The 27,769-nt window shown below is 48.1% G+C and overlaps 1 protein-coding gene across 1 annotated transcript; it reads left to right on the top strand.

Moving 5' to 3' along the window:
* LOC149456007 (uncharacterized) lies at positions 1-27,296 on the top strand. Its single transcript, XM_089685652.1, has 10 exons — positions 1-75; positions 183-306; positions 423-520; positions 629-757; positions 887-2,311; positions 22,714-22,842; positions 23,201-23,368; positions 23,534-23,839; positions 23,921-24,065; positions 24,536-27,296. The coding sequence occupies exons 1-10, from the start codon at positions 1-3 to the stop codon at positions 26,218-26,220; spliced, it is 4,284 nt and encodes a 1,427-aa protein (XP_089541778.1). The 3' UTR covers positions 26,221-27,296.
* Positions 27,297-27,769: the final 473 nt, after the last annotated feature.

Consider the following 27,769-nt stretch of genomic DNA (forward strand, 5'->3'; position numbering starts at 1 on the left):
ATGGTGCCTCCCCCTCGTTCTCCGATACCTGAGAGGAACAAAGAGCAGAAGATCCTGGAACTGACCACCATGATGGTCCATCTGCTGACAGGAGAGGTGAGCGGTGCCAGGAATTCTGGGACATTCTCCAGTAACAGACAAGGGATGTGTCTGGATGGTGACTGTATCATTGTGTGTGTCAGGTTCCTATAAGGTGTCAGGGTGTCACTGTCTATTTCTCCATGGAGGAGTGGGAGTATTTAGATGGACACAAGGACCTCTACAAGGACATCATGATGGACAATCAGCCGCCCCTCACATCACCGGGTAAGAGGAGACTTTATTGGAAAGGAGAGAGCAGTACGGAGGCTCCACCTAGATCCCCCATCATCTGATAAACACATAGAAACAATGGATTCAGTCAGTGTGTGTGTTTCCTACAGATGGATCCAGTCATGGGAACCCACCAGAGAGATGTCCCCGTCCTCTGTATTCCCGGGATTCCACACAGGAAAGTCACACCATCCCTCACTATCACAAGGTTGGTGGGACGGAGAATCTAGAACATGGACTCATGGAGACCATGTATGGAATTTTTAGGTCAGCTGATACTTTGCAGATTATATTTTCTTTCCTTCTCTTGGTTTAGGGTGAAGATCTGACAGATATAAAAGTTGAGGCGAAATCAGAAGAAGAGGCGTATGTGAGGGATGATCAGCAGTCTATGGAGGAGGATGGACTAACGGGGACATTTATAGAGGAGGACATTCCTACAGAGATCAGCACAGGTGGGTCATGAACACTAAATCCATTCCTCCCCCCATACTGCTCACTGATTGGTCCAGATGATAAAGTTCTCATTGGATCTCTCTCTCTGTCTTTCTGGTTTGGGGGAACCAATCAGCTCCTGTCTAGTAATCCTCTTTGTCTTTGTATTTTAGTCCATGGCCGGGAGATGAGGAAAACCTCCAAGGATTGTCTCACTTTGTCTCCAGACTGGAAAGTAGAAGATGAGGACATCACACATTATAGTCCAGGAGAAAACCCGGCTCCCTCCAATGTCCATCCGGCACCACCCATTGTAGATGGACCATTGGATTCCTCGTATTCTGAGGAACCTCAGACTGTGCGGGACCGGGCCTACCTTCCAACAGACAAGAGGTTTCCCTGTACTGAGTGCGGGAAGGGTTTCCATTTTATATCCCAACTTAATGTGCATAAAAGAACTCACACGGGGGAGAAGCCGTATTCTTGCTTTGAGTGCGGGAAATGTTTTTCACAGAAGGCCCATCTTTCCACGCATCAGACATTGCACACGGGGAAGAAGCCATATTCCTGTCCTCAGTGCGGGAAATGTTTTTTAACAAAGTGCCATCTTTCCCGACATCAGAGATCTCACACGGAGGAGCATTCCTGCTCGGAGTGTGGCAAATGTTTTCCAGGGAAATCAGAACTTCTCAAACATCTACAAATCCACACGGGGGAGAAGCTGTATTCCTGTGCTGAGTGCGGGAAATGTTTTTCAAGTAAGTCCCATCTCTCCATACATCAGAGATGTCACACGGGGGAGAAGCCGTATTCCTGTCCTGAGTGCGGGAAATGTTATTCACAGATGTCCTATCTTTCCATACATCAGAGATGTCACACGGGGGAGAAGCCGTATTCCTGTCCTGAGTGCGGGAAATGTTATTCACAAAAGTCCTATCTTTCGATACATCAGAGGTCTCACACAGGGGAGAAGCCGTATTCCTGTCCTGAGTGCAGGAAATGTTTTTCATTGAAGTACAGTCTCTACAAACATCAGATATCTCACACGGGGGAGAACCCGTATTCCTGTGCTGAGTGTGGGAAATGTTATTCACAGAAGTTCTATCTTTCCATACATCAGAGATCTCACACTGGAGAGAAGCTGTATTCCTGTCTTGAGTGCGGGAAATATTTTTCAGCAAAGTCCAGTCTTTACAGCCATCAGAGATCTCACACGGGGGAAAAGCCGTATTCCTGTCCTGAGTGTGGGAAATGTTTTTCAGCGAAGTCCAGTCTTTACAGCCATCAGAGATCTCACACGGGGGAGAAGCCGTTTTCCTGTGCTGAGTGCGGGAAATGTTTCCGTTGGCAAAGCAATCTTCATGTGCATAAAAGATTTCACATGGTGGAGAATCCATATTCCTGTCCTGAGTGCGGGAAATGTTTTTCACAGAAGTGCAGTCTTTCCAGACATCAGAGATCTCACACGGGGGAGAAGCCGTATTCCTGTCCTGAGTGTGGGAAATGTTTTTCACAGAAGGCCCATCTTTCCAGACATCAGAGATTGCACACGGGGGAGAAGTCACGTTCCTGTCCTGAGTGAGGGAAATGTTCCTCATTAAAGTCCTGTCTTCCTGTACATCAGGGGTCCCACACAACCCTGGAGGTGTATGAGTGTGGGAAATGTCTTCTAGATGAATGTTGCAGGACATCCCAGCTCTCATTTCCTGGAAGCCAAGGCCCTGGAGAATAAAATGGTGGTGACTGTGAAGGAGTTCTTCGTATACAAATCCCCTCCATATCTGGGACTATTCCCCCCCTCGATATCCGGGATTATCCCCCCTCAATATCTGTGATTACCCCCCTCCTGGGATTATCCCCCCTCTATATCTGGGATTATCCCCCCCTCTATATCTGGGATTATCCCCCCTCCATATCCAGGATTACCCCCCCTGGGATTATCCCCCCCATCCGGGATTATCCCCCCTCAATATCTGGGATTACCTCCCTCCTCCCGGGATTATCCCCCCTCCATATTCGGGATTACCCCCCCTCCTGAGATATTATCCCCCCTCCATATTCGGGATTACCCCCCCTCCTGAGATTATATCCCCCCTCTCCATATTCGGGATTACCCCCCTCCTGGGATTATATCCCCCCTCTCCATATCCGGGATTACCCCCACTCCTGGGATTATTCCCCCCCTCTATATCTGGGATTATCCCCCCTCCATATCCAGGATTACCCCCCCTCATCCGGGATTATCCCCCCTCAATATCTGGGATTACCTACCTCCTCCCGGGATTATCCCCCCTCCATATCCGGGATTACCCCCCCTCCTGGGATTATATCCCCCTCTCCATATCCGGGATTACCCCCCCTCCTGGGATTATCCCCCCTCTCCATATCCGGAATTCCCCCCCTCCATATCCGGGATTATCCCCCTCTCCATATCCGGGATTATCCCCCCTCCATATCCGGGATTATCCCTCCCCCTCCATATCCAGCATTATCCCTCCCCCTCCATATCCGGGATTATCCCTGTGACATAAACGTACAGATTTGAGTAGCTGAAATGTAACCTGTAGCAATATGTAATCGTAAATTTAGTTTCAGACCTTGTTATTAAAGATGTGTTCAGTCAGAGGTACTCAGAGACAGATGGTCAGCCATTAGCATCTGAAAAGAGACAGAGCAGCTTCCTCAGGTTGGAAGTGGCACCTGGGTGCTAATAAGATTTTGTCACCTATATGTAATCAGAATCTGCCATCTTCCTGAAGTTTAAAAGAGGAACGCAGACGTTTCAGCTTCATGACACCAGGGGGGCTCCGATCTGTCTACGGAGCTCTAAAAGTATATACATAGATCAAAGGAGTATGTTTCATCCCTCATAAAAGCTAAAATATTAGTTGCAGAGAGATGAAAATACTTCCTTCTGATTGGACACTCTGTGGGTTACATCGGCATATAAAACTATATTTGTGGCCTATGTAGAATGCCAAAAAAATGCAGGAAATGGTTATGTGGTGCTGGATCGTGATAGCTGAACAATGATTGGTACTGTCGCGATCGGACTGATGCGCTGGTGTCGGAAATTCAATACCCGCCTTGGTGATTCAAACCGTTCCTGGTCCAATTGACTTTGGGCAGTTCATGACCCAGAACATCCTGTGGGCGGGTACAGGAACACCCCCCAGGGTTGATTGGCCAAGAACTAATGTCCCGCCTACATCCATATCCCCATAAATTGAGGACCCGGACATTGGGACAGTGATTCGTATGGAGCTGGTCGATCGACTAACGGATTGCTGACTCTCTGACTTGCTCCTGTCGCAGGATAGATCTTGGTAAAGTTTTATTCTGTTTTATTCCCTTTTATTTTATAGTGAATAGTCATTTGTGTGTCTTCTTGTATTTTCTGTAACTTGTTATATTTTGTACATATTTTATGCTCCGCCCACTTTCGGGAAATTAAATCTTAAATCTAATAAGTGACTTCTGTGTATTTAAGCACGTGCTCATATCTCCGGAGAGATTAGATTGGAGAGATTAGATTGTATTGCATGTTAGTGCCTTTAAACGCTCAGTCAAGCTCATTGCCAATCTGTATGCAATTGCACTGTGTGTGGGCAGATTGCATGTAGATTGTAAAGGTAACAGATCTACCAGACGGAGATCTGTGTGTGTGCCTGGTGTCCCAGCAGACCGTTCTGCAGATAAACTGTTGGGTAGTGGCAGGCTACCTTTTGTGGTGTGTCTGGTGTGGGGTCTGTGGACAGTGGAAGAGTGATTAACACCGGGGTTCTAGGTGTAGGATAGCTGGATGGATCCTAGAAGGGTGTGTGATTGCTAAGCTGCTCCTTAACTCTAATCAGTGCACCAGATTGTATGTAAGATTTGTATCTGCCAGTGTGTGGTCAGCCATCTGGATTGGAGTGAAGTCTCCCCCCCCCCCCGGTGGTGGCCAGAGGTAGTGCAGGCTATGGAAGTGTATCACGGCTGATCTTATATACGGTTTTATATATTCAGAGTTAAGTCCCCTTTATTCCCTCTTACCCCAAGTCACGGCCGCACATGTGCGCCTCAGTTAGCTAGTCGCTGTGGGCGTGGCGTGTGAGGAGAAATCGTGACAGCCACTCTCAGCTGCGCTCTACACAAAGATTTTCCAGCTCGCTGGACCACAATCTATGTGCCGCAGCCTGAGAGTGATTGTTACTGGGTCAGGTTAATTATGCAATTAACCTTTCACACTGCCACCACCTCCTTTTTACAGAGAAGGAGGAAACTCACATATCTTAGCAGTAACAGTATGATGTTTGAATAAGCGTCTGTATACCACTGTCACCGCAGGCAGGTGTACGCAGAGGGTTATCACACACAGTAGCGCTCTTCAGAGACAGGGGTTCTTAGTTTGCATTAAAAGCGTTAGAGACAGTTTCAACACGTTTTAGAAAATAGGATTTATTACTAAAAAGGTCAAAATGGTGCAATTAGAATATTTACAGAAAAGATGTAACCAATATATATATAAATAGAGAGAGCAATAACACAACAGAGAGATAACAGAAAGACGTTTCAGAAGGTAGGATACTTGCAGAAGTCCTGGTTTAAGCAGAGTCCAAATGTCCGAACAAAAGGGTGCCTTTCTCCCAAAGATGGTTCCTGGTGTTAAAAGGGAGAATCTCTTCCCTCTCTAGGCATGTCAGCCTTTTTTCTAGTGTCCCAACAGGGGGTGTCTACTGAAGCCAAGGGCCAATCGCCTTATTTGGGGAGGGGTGTTCGGCGGGGACCTAGACTATGACCAAAACCCTCACAAGTTTATACCATGGTCAATAACCTTGAATATGTACATGCAGCATCCTATCCACTGGTAGATTAATATGCAGAATCATATTCCGAACGTCCAGACACCAAATATGGCATATCTTACTCCGGATAAAAATATATTGCTTTCTACTCTCTTGTAGAAACTACCTAGGGGTGTAAGGTGTCAGGTGACTCGTATTAAAATGACCTATCTGAATATATGCGTTATATCAATGTGCTCAGTTCCTGTTGAAGTTTATAAATTTGAGGTAAGGCTTACATGTCAAGTGACGACTGAGATATAATTTTACGACTGGGCAGGTGAAAGTGCTTGTCAGAACCTCTGGCACCAGGCTTAATTGGGGTTACAACCATGAAGCTTATCCAGCTGTGCCTTATGCCCTTTTGACCCCAGTGCACAGACCACATTCCATTCAAAGAGGGAGGGGGGACTGGACGGAGTGGGAATTACATCTGCGGGCAAGGACACAAGATGGGAGACCCTACAAAATGGTGGTCAGGTCCATGTGTCTAAGCGCACATTTGCCACACCTCCCCTCTCAGGTGGTTGCATGGGAGGGAACTGCAATTTCCCTCCTGACGCAACCGACTTCTGCTGGCTCGACCTGCCTCGATAACCCATCAGCATTGCCATGGGTGCTGCCCTTCTTATACTGTATGGTGAAATCGTATTGCTGAAGAATTAGGCTCCACCGAAGTAGTTTGCCATTCTCCCCAGCAACACGATTTAAGCAGCTCAGAGTATTGTGATCAGTGATCACGGTGAAGTGCCGCCCATACAGGTACATTTGTAACTTCTGGAGAGCCCACACGATCGCAAGACACTCCTTTTCAATTGTGGCGTATGCTATCTCCCTGAGAAGCAGCTTCCAGCTCAGGTAGAGGATGGGATGTTCCTCTCCTCCACCATCCACCTGGCTCAGGACTTCACCCAATCCATATGCAGAGGCATCCGTCTGCACTAGGAAACGGCTAGTCAAGTCTGGAGGCTGTAGCACAGGGGCACTGGCCAGCGCCTCCTTCAAGGCCTGAAAGGCCTTCTCACAATCGGGTGTCCAAGACACCACCTTGGGTAGTTTCTTCTTGGTCAGGTCAGTCAAAGGTTTTGCCAGGCTACCATAGTTACATACAAACTTCCTATAGTAACTGGCTGTCCCCAGGAATGACATGACCAGTTTCTTAGTTTGCGGGGTAGGCCAGGCCAGGATGGCCTCCACCTTCCCTGTCTCGGGCCTCAGGGTGCCTCCTCCTACCTGTTGTCCCAAATTCTGGACATCTGTCATGCCTATCTGACACTTGCTGGGTTTGACGGTCAGATTGGTGGCTGTCAGTTTGTCCAGAACCTGTGACAGATGCACCAGATGTTCTTCCCAGGTGGGGCTGAACCAGGGGCGGACTGATAACTCATGGGGCCCCCGGGCAATAGGGGATCATGGGGCCCCTGTGTCCTTGCCCAAATTCAAAAAAGCCTATGAAAAATTTACCAGGGGCATCTCATGGGGCCCTCTACTGACCCCAGGCCCTCAGGCAGTGCCCGAGTTTCCAAATGGTCCGTCCACCCCTGGGCTGAACACGGCGATGTCATCCAGGTAGGCTACTGCAAATGGTTCCAGCCCCTCCAGAAAGTCATTCATGACCCTCTGGAAGGTAGCTGGGGCATTCTTCATCCCAAATGGCATGACAGTGAATTCGAACAAGCCGAATGGGGTGATGAAGGCAGACTTTTCCCGGGCCTCAGGCGCCAAAGGAATTTGCCAGTACCCCCTGTGACGATCGCGGCGTCAGACCCCAGCCCTTCTCACCAATCTCGTGACTGAAGGACTAGCCAATCTAAAACCGCGCTGTCACGTGCGTAACAATGCCACTGCCAGCTGCACCCTGCACAAAGATTTTCTAGCTAATGGACCAAAACCTGTGTACTTGCAGCCTGAGAGCGATTGTTACTGGGTCACGTTAATTACGCAATTAACCCTTCACACTGCCACCACCTCCTTTTTATACAGAGAAAGAGGAAACTCGGCTATATCAGCAATAACACTATGATATTGAATAATCGTCTGTATACCACTGTCACCGCAGCAGATATATACTGAAGTTTAAAACACAGTAGCGCTCTTCAGAGGCAGGGGTTCTTAGTTTGCAATAAAGAGCTTTAGAAACAGTTCAACACTTTCAGAAAGTAAGATTTATTACTAAAAAGGTCAAAAGGGTGCAATAAAAATATTTACAGAAAAAGATGTAGCCAATATTTATATATTGTGACAGTAGGCAGGTGAAATCACCTGGTTGCGTCCTGGATGGACGATACATTTGTCCAAGGTTTAGACTCTATGGGGATTTGTTCCACTAGGGGGAAGTGCTGAGTCCTTCAGCACTGAGGTAATGAGCCCAGCTGAAGGTAGTGGGCTCATTAAGGCCATTATAAAACTTCCCAGCCTGCTCAGGGAGTTGCGCCAACTTAGAAATAGATCTGTGCCTGAACTGACTGGGCAGCAACATACTAACTGAGTGCAGTGAGACAAAAGCCTGTGTGGCTAGCCTCCAACTACCAGCGACTAGGTATAGCATCAGGCTGTACCTAGTGGATAGCTAGGGAAGCTATTGGTACAGTAAGTAGCCAAGTTGGCCAGGATTTTATTTGATGTTTCTTTTTGGTTTGACGTTTTCCAGTAAATATTGTAAATAAACTGCACCTTTTTGTTTTTTCACCTCCACTGTTGTGTTGTGCCTGTGTTTTTGTGTTGTGCACCCATCCAGGGGGTCACACACACCCGCTGCTGAGCGAACCCCGTTACTTATGGTGGAGCACCGCGAGCAGTTTGTGGTAAATAAAGGCCAGCATGGAGGAGATAAGACAGTTGGCTCTGGCAAATGCCAATCAACAGCAGGCAAATGCCAATCAGCAACAGACTAATGCAAGTCTCCAGCAGAGCATTGCAGCCCAGCAGAAAGCCTTGGAGGCTGTCATAAAGCAGCTCCAGCAGAGGCAACAGACTGAGGCTGGTAATGATTCTGGTAATACACCATCATTTTGTGTGGGCCGTTTATTGCCAAAAATGACTGGAGATGATGATCCTGAGGTGTTTCTAACCACATTTGAACGGACTGCTGAAAGGGAAAAGTGGCCTAAGGAACAGTGGGCTGGATTGATGGCCCCATTATTAACTGGGGAGTCACAAAAAGCTTATTATGACCTGGAGCCGGACCAAGCCAAAGACTATGATGTGCTGAAAGCGGAAATTTTGGCACGATTGGGTGTTACCCTCGCTGTCCATGCTCAGCGTGTGCATAATTGGACTTTTCGGCTTGGGAAACCTCCCAGGTCACAGATGTATGATCTTATTCACCTGAGCAGGAAGTGGATGCAGCCAGAGACTTTGACTGCCCCAAAAATTGTGGAATGTGTCGTTATGGATCGGTTCCTAAGGTCTCTGCCTAATGCCATTCAAAAGTGGGTCAGCTATGGAGACCCAGAGACAGCGGACAAGCTTGTGGATCTAGTGGAGAGATACTTGGCTACGGAGAACCTGACCTTCTCTTCCAGAGACTCACGGACTTTCCACCCTAAGACCAGACCATCACCAGCGGCAGGTAAGATGATTCCAAGGGATGAGGATGGAGAGAGTGAGAGGGTGGGAGTATTACCCAATATCTGGCAAGAGCGGCCAGGAAGGTCAAGGCCACAAGAGGCGTCGAAAAAGGTTGTTTGTTACCGCTGCCGGCAAGAGGGACATATTGCAGCCAATTGCCCAGTGGTGGATGAGCCTATGCAGTGTGACTTTTTGAGGGACAGACGTCAGTCGCTGTTTGCGACAGTGGTATGCACTGCCAGTCCAGGCACCGAGAAACATTTGTGTAAAATGACTGTTAATGGAAATAATGTTGTGTTGCTGGATTCAGGTAGCCTAGTAACCTTGATCAGAGAGGAGTTAGTCACTACAGAGGTCTCTGGGTATAAAAAGGTGGCTGTTATTTGTGTGCATGGGGACACTAAGGAGTATCCAGTGGCAACTGTGTTATTTGAGACCCCCAAAGGTAACCTGTCTCATCAGGAAGGATTGGTGCCTCACTTACCACATGATGCCATTGTGGAGAGGGATTTTCCAAAATTCTGGGATCTCTGGGATTGTCCTGACACCCCCACTGTCTCCCCTGCAGACCAGGAAGGTGAATCCCGGAAATCGTCTGAGGGTGGTGAGGTCTCTCCCAGGTTCCCCTTGTCGGTACTAGCAGGGGAGACCCAAGGAACTGGGGAGGAGCCTGCCTCTTCAGATGAAAACCTGCCGGCTGTTGAGTTTTCGGACTTAGAGGTGCATAGGGAAAATTTTGCCACCGAACAGTTGAAAGAACCCACACTGATAAAAGCACGGTAAAATGTGGTAAAACTAGATGGTGAACTAGTGAGCCCCAAGAAAACTTGTGCTTATCCATACTTCCTTGTGGAAAGGGACCTACTCTATCGAGTCGCTCAAGGGGCGGAAGAAACTATTAAGCAACTGGTGGTGCCCAGACCTTACAGGAAGTTGGTGTTGGAGTTGGCCCATGGACACATCCTGGGGGGTCATTTGGGGGCGAAGAAAACACGGGAAAGAGTATTGCAGCAGTTCTATTGGCCTGGGGTCATTAAGGAGATAGAAAATTACTGTTCCTCTTGCCCTGTGTGTCAGAAGTCGGCCCCTATGCCCCATTTTCGTAGTCCACTTGTACCTCTTCACATCATTGAGGTTCCTTTTGAAAGGATTGCAATGGATTTGGTAGGTTCGCTGGTGGCTAGGGGGCATCAAAACATGTTGGTCATACTCGACTATGCCACCCGCTATCCAGAGGCGATTCCGCTCCGAAATACCTCTGCCAAGACTATAGCCAAGGAGCTATTTCTCATTTTCAGCTGAGTGGGTATTTCGAAGGAACTGCTTACGAACCAGGGAACCCCCTTTATGTCCCGGGTGATGAAAGAGCTGTGCAAACTGTTCAAGGTAAAACAATTGCGCACCTCTGAGTATCATCCCCAAACCGACGGGTTGGTTGAAAGGTTCAACAAAACCCTGAAACAAATGTTAAGGAAGGTGGTAGATAAGGATGGAAAGGGTTGGGATTATTTAATACCCTATTTGATGTTTGCCATCCGGGAGGTACCCCAGTCCTCTACAGGGTTTTCACCTTTTGAGTTGCTGTATAGGAGACACCCAAGGGGGCTGTTAGATATTGCCAAAGAAACCTGGGAAAGTGAGAGTTCTCCCCACCGGAGTGTGATTGAGCACGTCGCCCAAATGCAAGATAGAATTGCCCAGGTAATGCCGATCATAAAGGAACATTTGGCCCAAGCGCAGTTAGCACTGCAGAGGGTGTACAATCGGGCCCAGTCCAGGTCGTTTGCCGAGGGAGATAGAGTGCTAGTGCTAATCCCTACGGTGGAAAATAAATTCCTGGCCAAATGGCATGGCCCATATGAGGTAATTGAGAGAGTGAGCGAGGTGAATTACAGGGTCAGACAACCAGGAAGGCGAAAACCTGAACAGATCTATTACGTTAATCTGTTGAAGGCCTGGAGGAACCGGGAATCCCTAGTTGCAGAGGCTGTATCACCAGCGCCATCTGACTGCTTGGTCCCGGAGGTTGGAATAGCAGTCACGCTGTCTACAACTCAAAAACAGGAAGTTAAAGAGTTTGTGCTCTGCAACACAGATGTTTTTTCTGAGCTGGCGGGACAAACCTCGGGGGTGGAGCATGACATTTTCACCCCACCAGGTGAAAGGGTAAAACTAAAACCCTATAGAATCTCAGAGGGCCGTCGGGAGGCAATACATGGGGAAGTACGGAGAATGCTGGATTTGGGGGTGATAGAGGAGTCCCAGAGTGACTGGTCCAGCCCCATAGTGTTGGTGCCCAAACCAGATGGGGACTGGCGATTTTGTAACGACTTTCGACAGTTAAATAAAGTTACAAAATTTAACACCTACCCCATGCCAAGGATAGATGAACTACTCGACCGACTGGGAGCAGTCCAGTACATGACAATGCTCGATTTGACAAAAGGATATTGGCAGATTCCCTTTGTCAGGGATCCTTCTGCGGTAGCCTCTAGCGCTCCACAGACCGGATACCCCCAAAGCACAGAATCTAAGCCCCTGCCTGCTTGTTCACCAGGGCCCCTGATGGTGGGGATGGACTTGGAGCAGGCCGAGACCAGGCCGCAACCCCTGGGTTCACCCAGCTGTGGTAGAAGCACCGTTGGAGGTGTATAGCAAGTGAGAGTCTGATGTAAGGAGGTCACAAGAGCAGCGTCGGGCAGGCCGGGTCGGTAACAGTGGTGGCGGCGTGGTACAAAATCAGCAGGCAGAGGAATAAACAGATCACAAGCCGGGTTCGTTAACAGGAGATCAGAACGTGCAGGGTTAAGCAGGAGAATGGTCAGACTGTTCTAGTCCTGGACTTAAATCGTCCACTTGCTTATCTGTTCCTGTCCTAATTTATGACGCTAGCTTTGAAATGTGCGCACATTGGAAGAAACTCACGCTGACACACAAGTTCAGTCTATGAATACTTCTAGTTTATTATAATGAGAAAGTGAACTTATATATGCAGAATGATGCAAGAGTCATGTGACAACAGCATAAGCATTATATTAGTCTTTGATTGGTCATTTCCACACGAAAACAATCTCCGTCATGGTATAGGTGTGATCTTCTTCAGTCTTATCTTAAAAAGAGAAAAACATTTTTTTGTCTTCCAAATCACACGGTGGGAGGGGGTCTGTTCCTGTGAGCAAATATTTCTTAAGCAAGGATTTCTTAAAGTACCACAAAGCCCAGCAGGCAGAAAATATTCACACAACATATATATTCAAGTATAAAAGTAAATATTTATAAAACTTATAGAAATAGCGTATATATATATATTCAATAGGAAACGAAATAGGCATTTTACCAAATCCATCACAAGACAAGCCAGGGATCAGAACAAGAGACAGACAGCAAATCAGGGTCAGGCAGGGTCAGCAACAAGACAATCTACCAATCAGGAACTTCAGGAAACAGGTAAGACCATACGGCAATTTAATGCAGTCCTAACCTGTTTTAAATAGGGTGTCCTGCGCCCTGATTGGTGCCAGGCTTGCGCCCTCGATCGCGAGTGCGCATGCGCGAGCGCCGCTGCAATCGCAGGTGCCCAGGTCCCAATGCTCACACGCTAGTGCGGCCGGGCACACCGCGCATGCGCAGACCCGAGCGCAATCGCGGCAACCACTGGGGTCCCTGACACACTTAGCTAAGTCAGCCAAGGAGAAGACTGCATTTGTAACCCCAGAAGGGTCATTCCTAGTATAGAAGAATGCCGTTCGGGTTACAGAATGCACCGGCCACCTTTCAGCGCAAAATGGATCAAATTCTTCGCCCCCATCAGGAGTATGCTGCAGCTTACCTGGACGATGTGATTTCCATAGCACAGATTGGGCCTCACATTTGCCAAAAGTTCAGGCTGTACTAGATTCAATACAGAAAGCTGGATTTACGGCCAACCCAAAGAAGTGTACTATTGGACAGGAATCCGAATATGTGCTCCATGTTTATGTAATTATGTCCTATTTGAAGATTTAAAATTATATGGAAAAGTGAGTTTTTAAATGCAAGTCTGTTTTTACGACTACGTGGAATGTCTTTGAAGCTCAGTGAGGGCTTGGTTTATGGTTTTACGATCCTTTCTCCAGCAAGCATCTCGCAGACATAGGGGCACCAGCTAGTGGGGTTTATAGCCATGACGCCCTCTCAGTGAGTTTGCTGCCTGTGTCACGTACCTGGGTAGTGAGCCTGATATGAAGAGGCAGACCTCTCATACAACTCCGGCTCAAGGACTGCTGAGAGTGGGACAGCGGTCGCAGGAGCTCGGTGGGGTATGAGGGCCTGAGATCTGCCTGGTAACAGTTGCTGGGCTGATGAGTAGCAGGCCAGAGCAGGGTGTAGATGTATCCATGCAGGATGGATGGATGCCGGAGCACCGTGTGCTGAAGAAGCAGAGTCAGACGAGCCGAGTTCGGTATTGGAGAGACAGATCAGGCTGAAACGGCAGGCAGGAGAATAGTCGGGTGACAGGCCAGGTTCAGTAACAGGAGATCAATCAGATAGGAGCAGGCAGAAGAATAATCCGAGGACAGGCCAGAAGTCAGGGCAGGAAGCAATCAAGCAGAAGTCAGGAACAGGCTGGTTTGGCAACAGGAAATCAATCACAGAAGTCAGAACACAAGAGCAGGGGAAAAGATCATACGGCAATGAGACAACTATTGCAGCCAGTTTAAATAGCCCTTTTGGAGCCAGCATTAGTGATAGGTGCACGCCTGTATGTGCGAGTGCGCATGCGTCATGGAACTTGACCTGCACTATGGGCAGGCTTTTCCTGACAGCCTGTGATCTCTGTCATCATCCAGACCACATGTCGCTCAACAGAGAGGGAGGGGGATAACAGAGGAATCTGATTTGGGAGAGAGAGATACAAGATGGAGGGGTTTGGAGCAAAATGGATGACCGCATCCATCTAATGTACATGATTGCTACACCCCCTGCTCAGATCCATGATTGTGATATAGCGGGCAGCCGCTAGCCTATCCAACAATTCATCGATCTGGGGCATGGGGTAGGCGTCTGCAGTGGTGATGGCATTCAATTTCCGATAGTCTACACAGAACCTAGTCGTCTGATCCTTTTTGGGGACCAGGATTACAGGGGATGCCCAGGCACTGTGGGACTTCTGAATCACCCCAAGCTGAAGCATTTCCTCCATCTCCTTTTTCATATAAGCCAGCACCTCTAAAGAGACGCGATAGGCTGATTGTTTAATAGGAGGATGGGCCCCTGTGTCCACTTTGTGGGCAGCGAGGTGTGTTTTTCCAGACTTCCCAATAAACCTACTCCCATATACTGCTAGCACTCTCTCCAGCCCAGGTACCTGAGTGGGGGTAAGGTGGGGGTTGATCGGGAGGGCTGAATCCACCTCCCTGGTGTCAGCTAGGAGGGGGTCAGCCTCCTCGGGCTCCGGTTGGCTGCAGACTGGCATGACATAGGCCGTACGCTCATGATGGGCTTTGATCATGTTAACATGGAAGGCCTTCTGCCGTCTGCTCCCTTCCCCCAACCTGACCAAATAGGTAACATTGTGCAGGCGCTTGGTGATGGGGTATGGGCCTTCCCAGGCAGCCTGAAGTTTGTTCTGCCACAAGGGAAGCAGAACATACACCTGCTGACCAATGTTTTATGTCCTGTTTTATGTCCGCTCCCTGGCATTACGGTCATACCAACGTTTCTGGGCCTGGGCCATATTTTCCCGTACCATCCCCACCAGCGTCTACATTTTATCCCTGAATTTGAGCACGTAATCCACCACAGAGACCTCAGGGTCAACAATTTTGCCCTCCCAGGTCTCACGGATTAGGTCCAGAGGCCCTCTCACCTCTGCCCGTAATGAAGTTCAAAGGGTGAAAACCCGGTGGACTCCTGAGGCACATCTCTGTAAGCGAATAGCAGATGAGGCAGATATCGCTCCCAATCCTTCCCCTGGGACTCCACAAAGGTGCGCAACATTTGTTTCAAGGTGCCATTGAAACGTTCGCACAAGCCATTTGTTTGTGGATGGTAAGGACTGGTCATGATGTGCTTCATCTGTATCTTCTGACAGAGAGCTTGCATCAGGTCTGACACAAACTGGGGCCCTTGATCGCTAAAGAGCTCGGCCGGAAACCCCACTCTGGTGAAGATCCCCAGCAGAGCATCCGCAACCTTGTCCGCCCGGAGGGAGGAGAGAGCCACAGCTTTGGGATACCAGGTGGCATAGTCAACCACTGTCAGGATATAATGTTTGCCTGAGCTGCTAGGTTCATCAATCACAGGGAAAGGTTGTAATGGGGCCCTGTGCACATCTCCTGCCTTGCCAACTCGCTGGCAGGTAACACAGGACCGACAGTAATCAGCTATGTCAGTGAGCATGGTAGGCCAGTAAAAGTTGTGAACTAATTGGGCTCTGGTCTTAGTGATCCCCATGTGCCCTGCTAAGGGAATTTCATGAGCCACTTTCAGCAGCTGTCCCCTGAATGGATTATGCACAACAAGCTGTCTCCTACCAATGTCAGCCCCACTCCCCTCGGTGGGCAAGTCCTCCCTATACAGCTTTCTTTGGTTCCAGTCAGGGGCGGACTGACAACTCATGGGGCTGCCAGGCAATAGGGGATCATGGGGCCCCTGTGTCCTTGCCCAAACTCAAAAAAGCCTACAAAAAAGGTACCAGGGGCATCTCATGGGGCCCCCTACTGACCTCGGGCAGTGCCCGAGTTTCCAAATGGTCATTCCGCCCAGGGTCCCAGTAAACCTTTTGTTTGTCATTCTCTGCAGGGGGGCGATTAGCCAGACTTCTGAGCTGCTCCAGGGTCTGGTCTGTCTGCAGTGCTGCCTCAAAGGTGGAACCACAAGTCCCAGGCAGCGGTCCTGTGGCAAACAATGACAGTTGCTGAGACCCACTGGGGGCAGAGTCCACTGGGTCAGAACAAGGGGAGGGGTCAGAGACATCCTCCTGCTCTTCTGAGACCAGAGCCTGTGCCTCAGCTGCCCTTGCAGCACTGCGGGTGACCACTAATATTGGCAATGCATCATTAGTATCATCATCATTATCAACAGTTACATTTGTAACGTCAATGACACATGAGTTTATTACCTCCCCATGCAAGGGGACTCCTCTCCTTCTCCAAGCGATGGAGAATGCTGTAACCCCACTCCTCTCCCAACCTCCTCCCTCTGTCCATCCATAGGTTGCCCAGATATTACCCCAACATCTGCACACAGTACCTTGGTATGTCCAGAGAGTTCCAGGGGGGCATCTGGGGCACCCTTAGCAGGTGCATAGTAGGAGATAAGAGTGCCTAGATCAGCATAGGACGGCTGTGAAGATTTCATCCGAGACTCCCACCTCCCTCACCCCCCTCCCTGCACCCCAATCAATGAACACATAGGCACAGGGTATACGGGAACGGGATCCCCCCACTCCGGTGAGGGTAAAGAATTTCTCTGGGATGATGTCCTTTTCCTCTATCACCTCTGGTCAGACTAAGGTGACTTCAGCTCCGGTGTCACGGAAACCAGTTACGGTCCGGTTTCCGACTATGACTGGCTGTAGGTTGGTGCTGGTTCCCCGAGGTTTACCACTGACAAACAGCACTGAAGAAGAGCTGCTGGCCAGGTGATGTCATCTGCTTCTGCTCAGGACACTGCGTCCTGAGATGTCCGGGTTTCCCACAGGTGTAACATCTGCGGTTGTCAGGCAGGAATGGCTTGGCTCCAAGCGCTGCAGGTGTTAAGTGAGGGGGAGCTTGACTCACCGGTGTAGGAAGGGTTGCTAGGGGTGATTTCCCTCCTTTCCAGCCATTTGAAGGAGCCTTGCGGTGGTCAGACACTCGCGTGTGGACATAGGTGTCGGCCAGGTCTGCTGCAGCTTTGGCAGAGGCTAATCCTTTCTCCAATACAAACTGTCTGACATCTGCCGGGCAGATGTGCAGGAGCTGATCTTGTATCATGAGATCCTCCAGGGACTCATAGGAGTCAGCTTTCAGTCCTCTGGTCCACTGCCGGAATGTGGTGCGTAAGCGACTCGCCACATCAGTGTAAGAGTACCCAGGTCCCTATTGTAAGGACCTAAACCGCTTGCGGTACACTTCCTGGGTCAGCTGGTATTTGCGGACAATCGCTTCCTTTAGAGCTCCATAATTGTCATCCTGCTCCTCTGGCAATTCGACAAACGCATCCAGGGCCTTGCCTCGTAGCCCTGGTGTCAGGTACCGAGCCCATTGAGCTTAGGGCAGATGGTACTGACGGCAAGTTTTTTTGAATGACAGTAAATACGTGTCAATGTCACTATCTTTGTCCATCACTAGAAACTTGGTGGCTGTGCCCACAGCCAGAGGGGCGTCCCTGTTCTCTAAGGACCCGAGGTTCTGAACCTGTCGCTGCTGGAGCCTCGCCATCTCCAGCTCATGCTGACGATCAGCTTCCCTCTGGCATTCCTCTCTCTCAGCCTGGCGTTCCGCAGCCTCTCTGTCAGCCGCTGCCTGGCATTCCACAGCTTCTTTCTCAGCCTGGTTTTCAAGGAACTGCAGGTATGCCATAGGATCCACCTCCTTGATGCGTTTCAGGGCTTCCTGCCTCTGAGGAGAGTCTCCGCTGATTACAGGCACTCCGCTGCTGGCCCGCTCAGGCGGTGGTGCGACGATACCATTCGGTGATCCTCCAGTGTCAGTCTCTGTATGCCCATCCTGCGAGGCCGTATCTGATCCACTGGGATCGGAGGTGGCAGGAACCCCTTCAGTTTCAGGTTCCCCCGAGTTCTGGTCTGCCCGGATATCATACTCACGTAGGTCATTAATCAAATTTTCGTGAGTTTTGCCACCGACGTCAATTCCCTGTGACGCACATTCAGTACTTAAACTTTTGCTCATTTTCTTGTATTCTGCTTCACCAGGCATAATTGCAAGCAAAGATAGAATAGGAATCAGAAAAAGGAAGGAGCTGTTGCTATTTGTCTCTCTCTCTGTATATATGTATATATATATGTAAAATATGTACCGCTTGTTTCTAAGGACTGTTTCCACAAAGGTTACAATCCTTCAGTGCAGAGCTAATTCCTAACAATGCACTGAAGCTCTTAATGCAACTATCCCACGTACACTGCCAACCAATATATGTAACGATCCCACGTACGCTGCCAGCCAATATGTGACGATTGCGGCATCAGACCACTGACCTTCTCACCAAACTCGTGACCGAAGGACTAGCCAATCTAAAACCGCGATGTCATGTGCGTAACAATGCCACGCCCAGCTGCACCCTGCACAACGATTTTCCAGCTAATGGACCACAATCTATGTGCCGCAGCCTGAGAGCGATTGTTACTGGGTCAGGTTAATTACGCAATTAACCCTTCACACTGCCACCACCTCCTTTTTATACAAAGAAAGAGGAAACTCGGCAATATCAGCAATAACACTATGATGTTTGAATAATCGTCTGTATACACACTGTCACCGCAGACAGATGTATGCAGAGGGTTAATACATACAGTAACGCTCTTCAGAGACAGGGATTCTTTTAGTTTGCGACAGCGTTAGAGACAGTTTCAACACTTTTCAGAAAATAGGATTTATTACTAAAAAGGTCAAAATGGTGCAATTAGAATATTTACAGAAAAAGATGTAGCCAATATATATATATATATATATATATATATATATATATATATATATATATATAAAAATACAGAGAGCAATAACACAACAGAGAGATAACAGAAGTTTCAGAAGGTAGGATACTTGTAGAAGTCCTGGTTTAAGCAGAGTCCAAGTGTCCGAACAAAAAAGGGTGTCTTTTCTCCCGAGATGGTTCCTGGTGTTAAAAGGGAGAATCTCCTTTCTCTCCAGGCATGACAGCCTTTTCTAGTGTCCCAACAGGGGGTGTCTATTGAAGCCAAGGGCGGGGACCCAGGCTATGACCAAATCCCTCCCAAGTTTGTACCATGGTCACTAACCTTCACTAGGTACAGGTAGCATCCTATCCACTGGCAGATTAATATGCAGAATCATATTCCGAACATCCAGACACCAAATATGGCATATCCTGCCACTCCGGATAAAAATATATTGCTTTCTACTCTCTTGTAGACGCCAGATAGGGGTGTAAGGTGTCAGGTGACTCGTATTAAAATAACCGATCTGAATATATGCTTTATATCAATGTGTCCTGTTCCTGTTGAAATGTATGAATTTGTATGAAAAGTGATTCAAGTGGGATGTACGTTTTATGGCCACTCTGAGGTAAGGCTTACATGTCAAGTGACCGACTGAGTTATAGTTTTACGACCGGGCAGATGAAAGTGTTTGTCAGACCCTCTGGCACCAGGCTTAAATGGGGTTACAACCATGAAGCTTATCCAGCTGTGCCTTATGCTCTTGTGACTCCAGTGCACACACAGACCACATTCCATTCAAAGAGGGAGGGGGAGACTGGTGGTCAGGTCCATGCGTCTAAGCGCACATTTGCCACACTCGGGACCCCAACCTCTTCTATAGGATGGTGAAGATATCCGTCATATTTACTAAGAAGCTGAAGTAAATGTCCATGATGTAGATGAGGGTCACATATAGTATGAGCGGCATCACACTTCACTCCGTAACCAAGACCTAGCCTGGCAATGCCCAGAATGATACCGATGAGTCTCTGACCAATCTCATGGTTTGGATGGACTTTCTCCTTCTGGTTATTTCCAGGTGACCATTAATTAGAGTTCCTGTATCTCCCCGGTGTCCTGCAGACAGATAGACATTTCCCGATGCCTCATGTTGTACAGATTCCTCATGTTCCCCGATACCGGCTCATACATTGGATTTTTCCAACCAGGACTTGGCAAAGTCCTCTCCTTATGGTGAGACATGTTGATCACGCCTGGTATAGTTCAGGAGGGGGCATGCTCACTTCCCACCTCCCACCCTTTCCTTGGTAGCCAAGCTGCAAGTGCCAATAAGATGCTAGTATGAAGTTCGGGGGGGGAGGGGCATTAATTTTTTATGTTATTTTTAACATTTTTTTACATTCATCAGCAAATCCCCAGATGGCAACTGAATGAGGCAGGAGCGGAAATTTCACCTGATATTTGGACACTTGTGGCAACCAACTTCCTATCCACCAGTGTAAAATATCGTATTGTCTCGATATTTTGTTAACTTGTATTGATGAGAAAAGTCCAAATTAGAAAGTCCTTCCAACTCTTATATAAACTCAAAAAGATGCTTTAATTATAATGTTGCATAAAATTAGAAATAAAATATTGGAATACAGAATGTTTAAATAATGTCCCCAAAAAAATAGTTAAATTCTTAAGATAAAACGTATATGTATATAATAATATGTAATTGTGTGTGGTGTAAAGCTGTGTGTGTGTATGTCCTCTAGGCTTCTAAAGAAGAAGTGTCTCTCTGTCTTTGTTCAGCTCTTTTTAGCAGCTTCAGCCCCCACCTTTTCCTAAAAATGGGCTGGTATACTTGTAGTTCTACAAAGATAATTGACACCAACAGATGTATTAGAACAAAACCTCCAGTCTACTTTTCCTCCCCTTGGAGTCTGAATGTAACTTTAGAAGGTCTAGACAAAACTTCACTGACATTCCATCAATTAGGATAAATTAGATGTATAACACACACACATATATATATATATATATATATATATATATATATATATATATATATATATAATCTCCTAAAAGTAATCTTAAGAGTTATCTCATATATAAATATCATAATCAAGAAATATTACAGTATAAATCTTGTAAATCTAACATGTATGAAATAGATTTTTACAATTCTCTAGTTAGTGAAACATATTCTCATACATAGATGGGGGAGGGATGGCTAATTACTATCACGTTGCTTGAATGTAGAGAAAACCAAGATATATGTTCATATATGTATACAAAGACTATATAGTCTATTTAACGTACTTTTCCCAATCTAGAACAAATGGAAATATAATAACTCAATTAATCTATTAAGATCCAACTCCTTCATACATGGTAGTACTGTTAATAAGCAGATATTAGATATTAGGTTAAGGAAAGCTTCTAACAACCAGCCAAAGATGGAAGTCCTTACATTGGTGACCGATGGGAGAAGGACCTCTTATATTAGTGGTCAGTGTAGTGGTCCCTTACATTGGTGACCGATGGGAGAAGGACCCCCTTATATCAGTGGTCAGTGTAGTGGTCCCTTACATTGGTGACCGATGAGAGAAGGACCCCCTTATATCAGTGGTCAGTGTAGTGGTCCCTTACATTGGTGACCAATGTGAGAAGGACCCCCTTATATCAATGGTCAGTGGGGGAAGGACATTCTTACATGGTCATCAGTAGGAAGACTGCCCCCCTTACAGATCATTGATATCAGTTGTTACTGAGAGACAGAAAGTGTTCATTGCTAAAGGAATCCCTAGAACCCTTTGGAGGACCCCCTAGAACCCTTTGGAGGACCCCTGGCTGAGAAAGGCAGGACTAGGCAGTCATATATTTCTGTCCCCTTTGGTGGGAGTGAAGGTGACCCCTCTATGAGGATATACAGTCCATACCAGGGCTGGACTGACCATTCAAGCAATCGAGCACTACCCGAGGGCCCGGGGTCAGTAGGGGGCCCTATGAAATGCCCCTGGTACCTTTTTTATAGGCTTTTTTGGGTGTGCTTTGAGTGTGGGCAAGGACACAGGGGCCCCATGATCCCCTATTGCCCAAGGGCCCCATGAGTTGTCAGTTTGCCCCTGGTCCATACACATCCAGCACAAGGCTGGGGTTACACTACCAGAAGGTTCTCGAGGCTGCAGTTCCTCTGAGCTCCACAAGGTGGTCATCTCACTTCTACCCAGACAGAAAGTCTCTATGGAAGACAGGAAGTGATGTCAGGTAGACAGAAAGGTCTTTGTAGTACGAAGTAGAGAAGAGACATTGCTGGAAGTGGCAGCAGAGGAGGTAATAAGATCTTATTTTCTATTTACACCCAGTAACCGTCATGTCTGTCCTCTTCCTCCACCGGCATGTCTGTCCTCTTCCTCTGTCGTCACGTCCGTCCTCTTCCTCCATCGTCACGCCCGTCCTCTTCCCCCACCGTCACGCCCTTCCTCTTCCCCCACCGTCACGCCCATCCTCTTCCCCCACCGTCACTCCCGTCCTCTTCCCCCACCGTCACTCCCGTCCTCTTCCCCCATCGTCGCATCCATCCTCTTCCTCTACTGTCTTGCCCGTCCTCTTCCTCCACCGTAGTGCCCGTCTTCTTCCTCCACAGTCGTGCCTGTCCTCTTCCTCCAGCGTTGCGCCCGTCCTCTTCCTCCACTGTCACATCCATCCTCTTCCTCCAATGTCATGTCCGTCCTCTTCCTCCATAGTCACTGTGACGTCTTTTATCTCCAGCAGATGATGATACACACACGTATATAGTGTGGGAACCCAGATTAACCCCTTCAGAGGCATAACATTCCCCCACTTCCGGGGCCGGAACATTCTCCTCATTGGGGAGATGTCACCTTTTCCACCAATCACCTTCTCACCTCCTCAGTCTGTACTGACCCATTATATGACTTCTATCATCGCTACTTATAGTTACCTGTCGAGTCTGAAACCTGTATAGACCACATAGCTGCCCAGAGGAGGATGGAGGAGGACCGGAGTCACATGACTGAGAAGATGCTCAACCTCACCCTGAAGATCATCTACCTGCTGACCGGAGAGGTGAGGAGGATTCTGGGAGGTCACATGACATCACACAGACCTGACTGGAGAGGTGAGGGGGATTCTGGGAGGTCACATGACATCACACAGACCTGACCGGAGAGGTGAGGGGGATTCTGGGAGGTCACATGACATCACTCCTATCTCTATTAATAAAACACAGACCTGAAAGGAGAGGTGAGGAGGATTCTGGGAGGTCACATGACATCACACAGACCTGACTGGAGAGGTGAGGAGGATTCTGGGAGGTCACATGACATCACTGTGGTCTAGTCTGGCCAATAGACCATGTTCTTCTTGTAGACATGTAGATGATGTCAGATGATTGATATCGGTTTCTCTTTCTCCTGATCTGTAGGATTATGTTGTAGTGAAGAAGTCTAGTGGGGAGCCAATCTCAGGAGGATGGAGCAGGACCCAGAGCCCCACCATGGTGCCTCCCCCTCGTTCTCCGATACCTGAGAGGAACAAAGAGCAGAAGATCCTGGAACTGACCACCATGATGGTCCATCTGCTGACAGGAGAGGTGAGCGGTGCTGGGAATTCTGGGACATTCTCCAGTAACAGACAAGGGATGTGTCTGGATGGTGACTGTATCATTGTGTGTGTCAGGTTCCTATAAGGTGTCAGGGTGTCACTGTCTATTTCTCCATGGAGTTACAATACATTGAATTTCTTTTTGAATGTTCAGAGTGGAATCTTCGGGGATTATAAAATTGTCGTAAAAGAAGAGTATAAAGAGGAGGATGAGGAGTATGGAGTGATGGAGGAGTTTTCAGAAGGACACAAGGATATGATGGAGCCACCTAATACCAGGAACCCACCAGAGAGATGTCCCCGTCCTCTGTATTCCCAGGATTCCACACGGGAAGGTCACACCATTCCTCACCATCATCAGGTAGATGGATCCAGTCATGGGAACCCACCAGAGAAATTTCCCCATCCTCTGTATTCCCGGGATTCCACACAGGAAGGTCACACCATCCCTCACTATCAGGTAGGTTGGACGGAGCATCTAGAACATGGAGAAGATCTATAGACTTCACAGATTATATTTTCTCTCCTTCTCTTGGTTTAGGGTGAAGATCTGATAGATATAAAAGTTGAGGTGAAATCAGAAGAAGAAGAAGAGGTGTATGTGAGGGATGATCAGCAGTGTATGGAGGAGGATGGAATAACGGGGACATTTATAGAGGAGGACACTCCTACAGAGATCAGCACAGGTGGGTCATGAACACTAGATCCATCAGGGACATGTGGAGGGGGTCTGCCCTTTAAGTGGCCAGTTCCGGCTCGTAGAGATAGAGACTACATAGTGCTCACTGTGATATTTATTAAATGGATAAAACAGAAAAACACTCAAATAGTTATACAATCAGTCCACCATCTCCATCCATTCATTATTGGAGCTCAGACTGTTACATGGTGATAATAATGTGATCACATCCTCCAACCAGAAAGTGATAATGAAGAAGGAGCCAATACCCCAATGATGGTGGTCTTCAGGGTCAGGATGGGGGAGGAGCCAATACCCCAATGATGGTGGTCTTCAGGATGGGGGAGGACCAATAGCCCAATGATGGTGGTCTTCAGGATGAGTCCAGTCTTCCTCTTGGTCCCCCTCCCCCCATCCTCACTCTCTGACCTCTGGTGGGGCTCCTGTCTAGTAATCCTCTTTGTCTTTGTATTTTAGTCCATGGCCGGGAGATGAGGAAAACCTCCAAGAATTGTCTCACTTTGTCTCCAGACTGGAAAGTACAAGATGAGGACATCACACAGTATAGTCCAGGAGAAGACCCTTCAACCAAAAATGTCCATCTGGCACCACCCAGTGTAGATGGACCATCGGATTCCTGGCATCTTGTGGACCCTCAGATTGTGCGGGTCCGGGCCGGCCTTCCAACAGAGAAGAGGTTCTCCTGTACTGTGTGCGGGAAGAGGTTTTCATGGAAGTCCCATCTTTCCCAACATCAGACATCTCACACGGGGGAGAAGCTGCATTCCTGTACTGAGTGCGGGAAATGTTTTGGGTGGAAATCAGCACTTATCAGACATCTAAAATTTCATACGGGAGAGAAGCTCCATTCCTGCTCGGAATGCGGGAAATGTTTTCCATCAAAATCAGAACTTGTCAGACATCTACGAATCCACACTGGAGAGAAGCCGTATTCCTGTGCCGAGTGCGGGAAATGTTTTTCAGAAGAATCTTCTCTTTCTCATCACCAGAGATGCCACCTGGATTACAAGCCGTATTCCTGCACAGAGTGTGGGAAAAGTTATCCAAGAAAATCGGAACTTGTCACTCATCAAAGATCTCACACAGAAGAGAATTCGTATTCCTGCTCTGAGTGCGGGAAATGTTTTGGGTGGAAATCAGCACTTGTCAGACATCTAAAATTTCATACAGGAGAGAAGCTCCATGCCTGCCCGGAGTGCGGGAAATGTTTTCCAGCAAAATCAGAACTTGTCAGACATCTACGAATTCACACTGGAGAGAAGCCGTATTCCTGTGCTGAGTGTGGGAAAAGTTTTTCAGGGAAATCAGGACTTTTCATACACCTACGAATTCACACGGGGGAGAAGCCATATTCCTGTGCTGAGTGCGGGAAATGTTTTTCACAAACATCTTCTCTTTCTGAGCATCAGAAAAGCCACTTGGACAACAACCCATATTCTTGCCCAGAGTGCGGGAAATGTTATATAAGTAAGTCACAGCTTCTAACACATCAGAGATCTCACACTGGGGAGAAGCCGTACTCGTGTCCTGAGTGCGGGAAATGTTTTTCTCTGAATTCAACACTTATCAGACATCTAAAATCTCACACGGGTGAGAAGCCGTATTCTTGTCTTGAGTGCGGGAAATGTTTTTCAACTAAGAGCTGTCTTTTGGTACATCAGCAATGTCATACGGGGAACAAGCCGTATCCCTGCCCTGAGTGCGGGAAATCTTTTTCATTCAATTCATTACTTGTCATACATCAAAGATCTCACACGGGGGAAAAGCCGTACCCTTGTCCTAAGTGCGGAGAATGTTTTGCGTTTAAGGCAACACTGGACAGACATCAAAAATCCCACAAAAGCAAGAAGCCGTATTCCTGTCCTGAGTGCGGGAAACGTTTTTCAGAGATGTCCAGGCTTTACAGACATCAGACATTGCACACGAAGGAAAAGCCGTATTCCTGTCCTGAGTGCGGGAAATGTTTTGCTTGGAAATCAGCACTTGCCACACATCAAAAATCTCACACGGGAGAGAGGCCACACTCCTGTGCTGAGTGCGGGAAATGTTATCCGCTGAAATCAACTCTTGTGAGACACCAAAAATCTCACGAACGAAGAAACTGCATGCCTGACTTAAGTTTGGAAAATGTATTTTTTTAGAGAGGTTCAATCTTCCAGTACATCAGCAATGTCACATGGGGGGAGGGGGGGCGGTATTCCTGCTGAGTTCAGGAAACATTCAAATCAACTGGAGATGTCACCCTGGAGGAGGCTGAACTCCTACCTCATGTATGGGAAACGTTTTCACAGCAATCCATTGGCTTTTGCTGTAAGGAACTCCTCAGAAAACACATGGCTGGGCGCTCCTCTGATCTCGGAAGTGTGGGAAACCCTTCACAGGAAGCTCAGAGCTCACCAAGGACATTCCAAGGTCACTCTGCTAGGAGAAAGGGGTGTGGCATTGCCAGCAGAGTCCCTCCCTCTAGCGGAGTCTGATCTCCCCTCTACTAGGAGAAATGGGCATGGCATTGCCAGCGGAGTCCCATCTCCCCTCCTCTACTAGGAGAAGAGGGCGTGGCATTGCCTGCGGAGTCCCATCTCCCCTCCTCTACTAGGAGAAGAGGGCGTGGCATTGCCTGAGGAGTCCCTCCATCTAACGGAGTCTGATCTCCCCTCCTCTACTAGGAGAAGAGGGCGTGGCATTGCCAGCGGAGTCCCTCCCTCTAGCGGAGTCTGATCTCCCCTCCTCTACAAGAAGGGGGCGTGACATTGCCAGCAGAGTCCCTCCCTCTAGCGGAGTCTGATCTCCCCTCTACTAGAAGGGGGCATGGCATTGCCAGCAGAGTCCCTCCCTCTAGCGGAGTCTGATCTCCCCTCCTCTCCAACAGGAGCTGCAAAGACAGAGCTGGTGGTGAGAGGTGTAGATGAAGAGCCGAGGAGATCAGACTAAATACCAAGACTGACCATTCCAGGGCGGTGGTAGTGCCATGACCCTGCACTGCGTTTGCTGGAATAGAGCCCCCTGCTGGACGTGTTTTGCTGACGAGTGAGTGATAAGGGGACTGGAGTTAGAGTACCACTGTTCTCAGGGGGCCCTGGTCTGCCGTCATGGGGGCAGAATCTGACGGGGAGTGTATCTAATGCTGCCACTGACATGTGTGACGTGTAGCCCAATAAAGGATGAAATCTTCATTTATGTTCTTTGTAATTTCATTAATAAACATTTTTCTTCTGTTTTTTTTTTTCTGGTTCCTTTTTTTCCTTCTGATTAAATTACATCACTGAGGGGAAATCCTCCCGGGATGCTGCTTAGTGAGGCCTCGTCATTATCGCTCCCCTCCGCCATCACAGGAGGGCGCTCTTTTTCTGATTCACACCCCTCGCATGCTTTCTCCCCCGATGCGGTGGCTCTGAGCCCAGCATCGGAGAGCGCCCTCCTGTGATGGTGGAGGGGAGCGGTAATGACGAGGCCTCACTTAGGAATGTCCAGGGAGGTACGTTATTGGCCTCCACCTCTAGCCAGGGCATTATTCCGCTTGGGCGGAGCCACCCAGTTTGTTTTCATCTACAGACGACCCTTATCTGCAGAGGCAGGTTTTTGGGGTAAAAGTCAACTATTCCATTAAATGAAATTTTTTTTTTTTTACATAACAAAACATGGAACAAATATCCCACAAAAATCCTGTGATACAGAGCAGCCATTGAAAAA

The sequence above is a fragment of the Staurois parvus genome, unplaced genomic scaffold (genome assembly GCF_062004578.1).
Source record: "Staurois parvus isolate SC_StPar_1 unplaced genomic scaffold, SC_StPar_1.0 ptg000380l, whole genome shotgun sequence".
In the NCBI taxonomy this organism is placed as follows: domain Eukaryota; kingdom Metazoa; phylum Chordata; class Amphibia; order Anura; family Ranidae; genus Staurois; species Staurois parvus.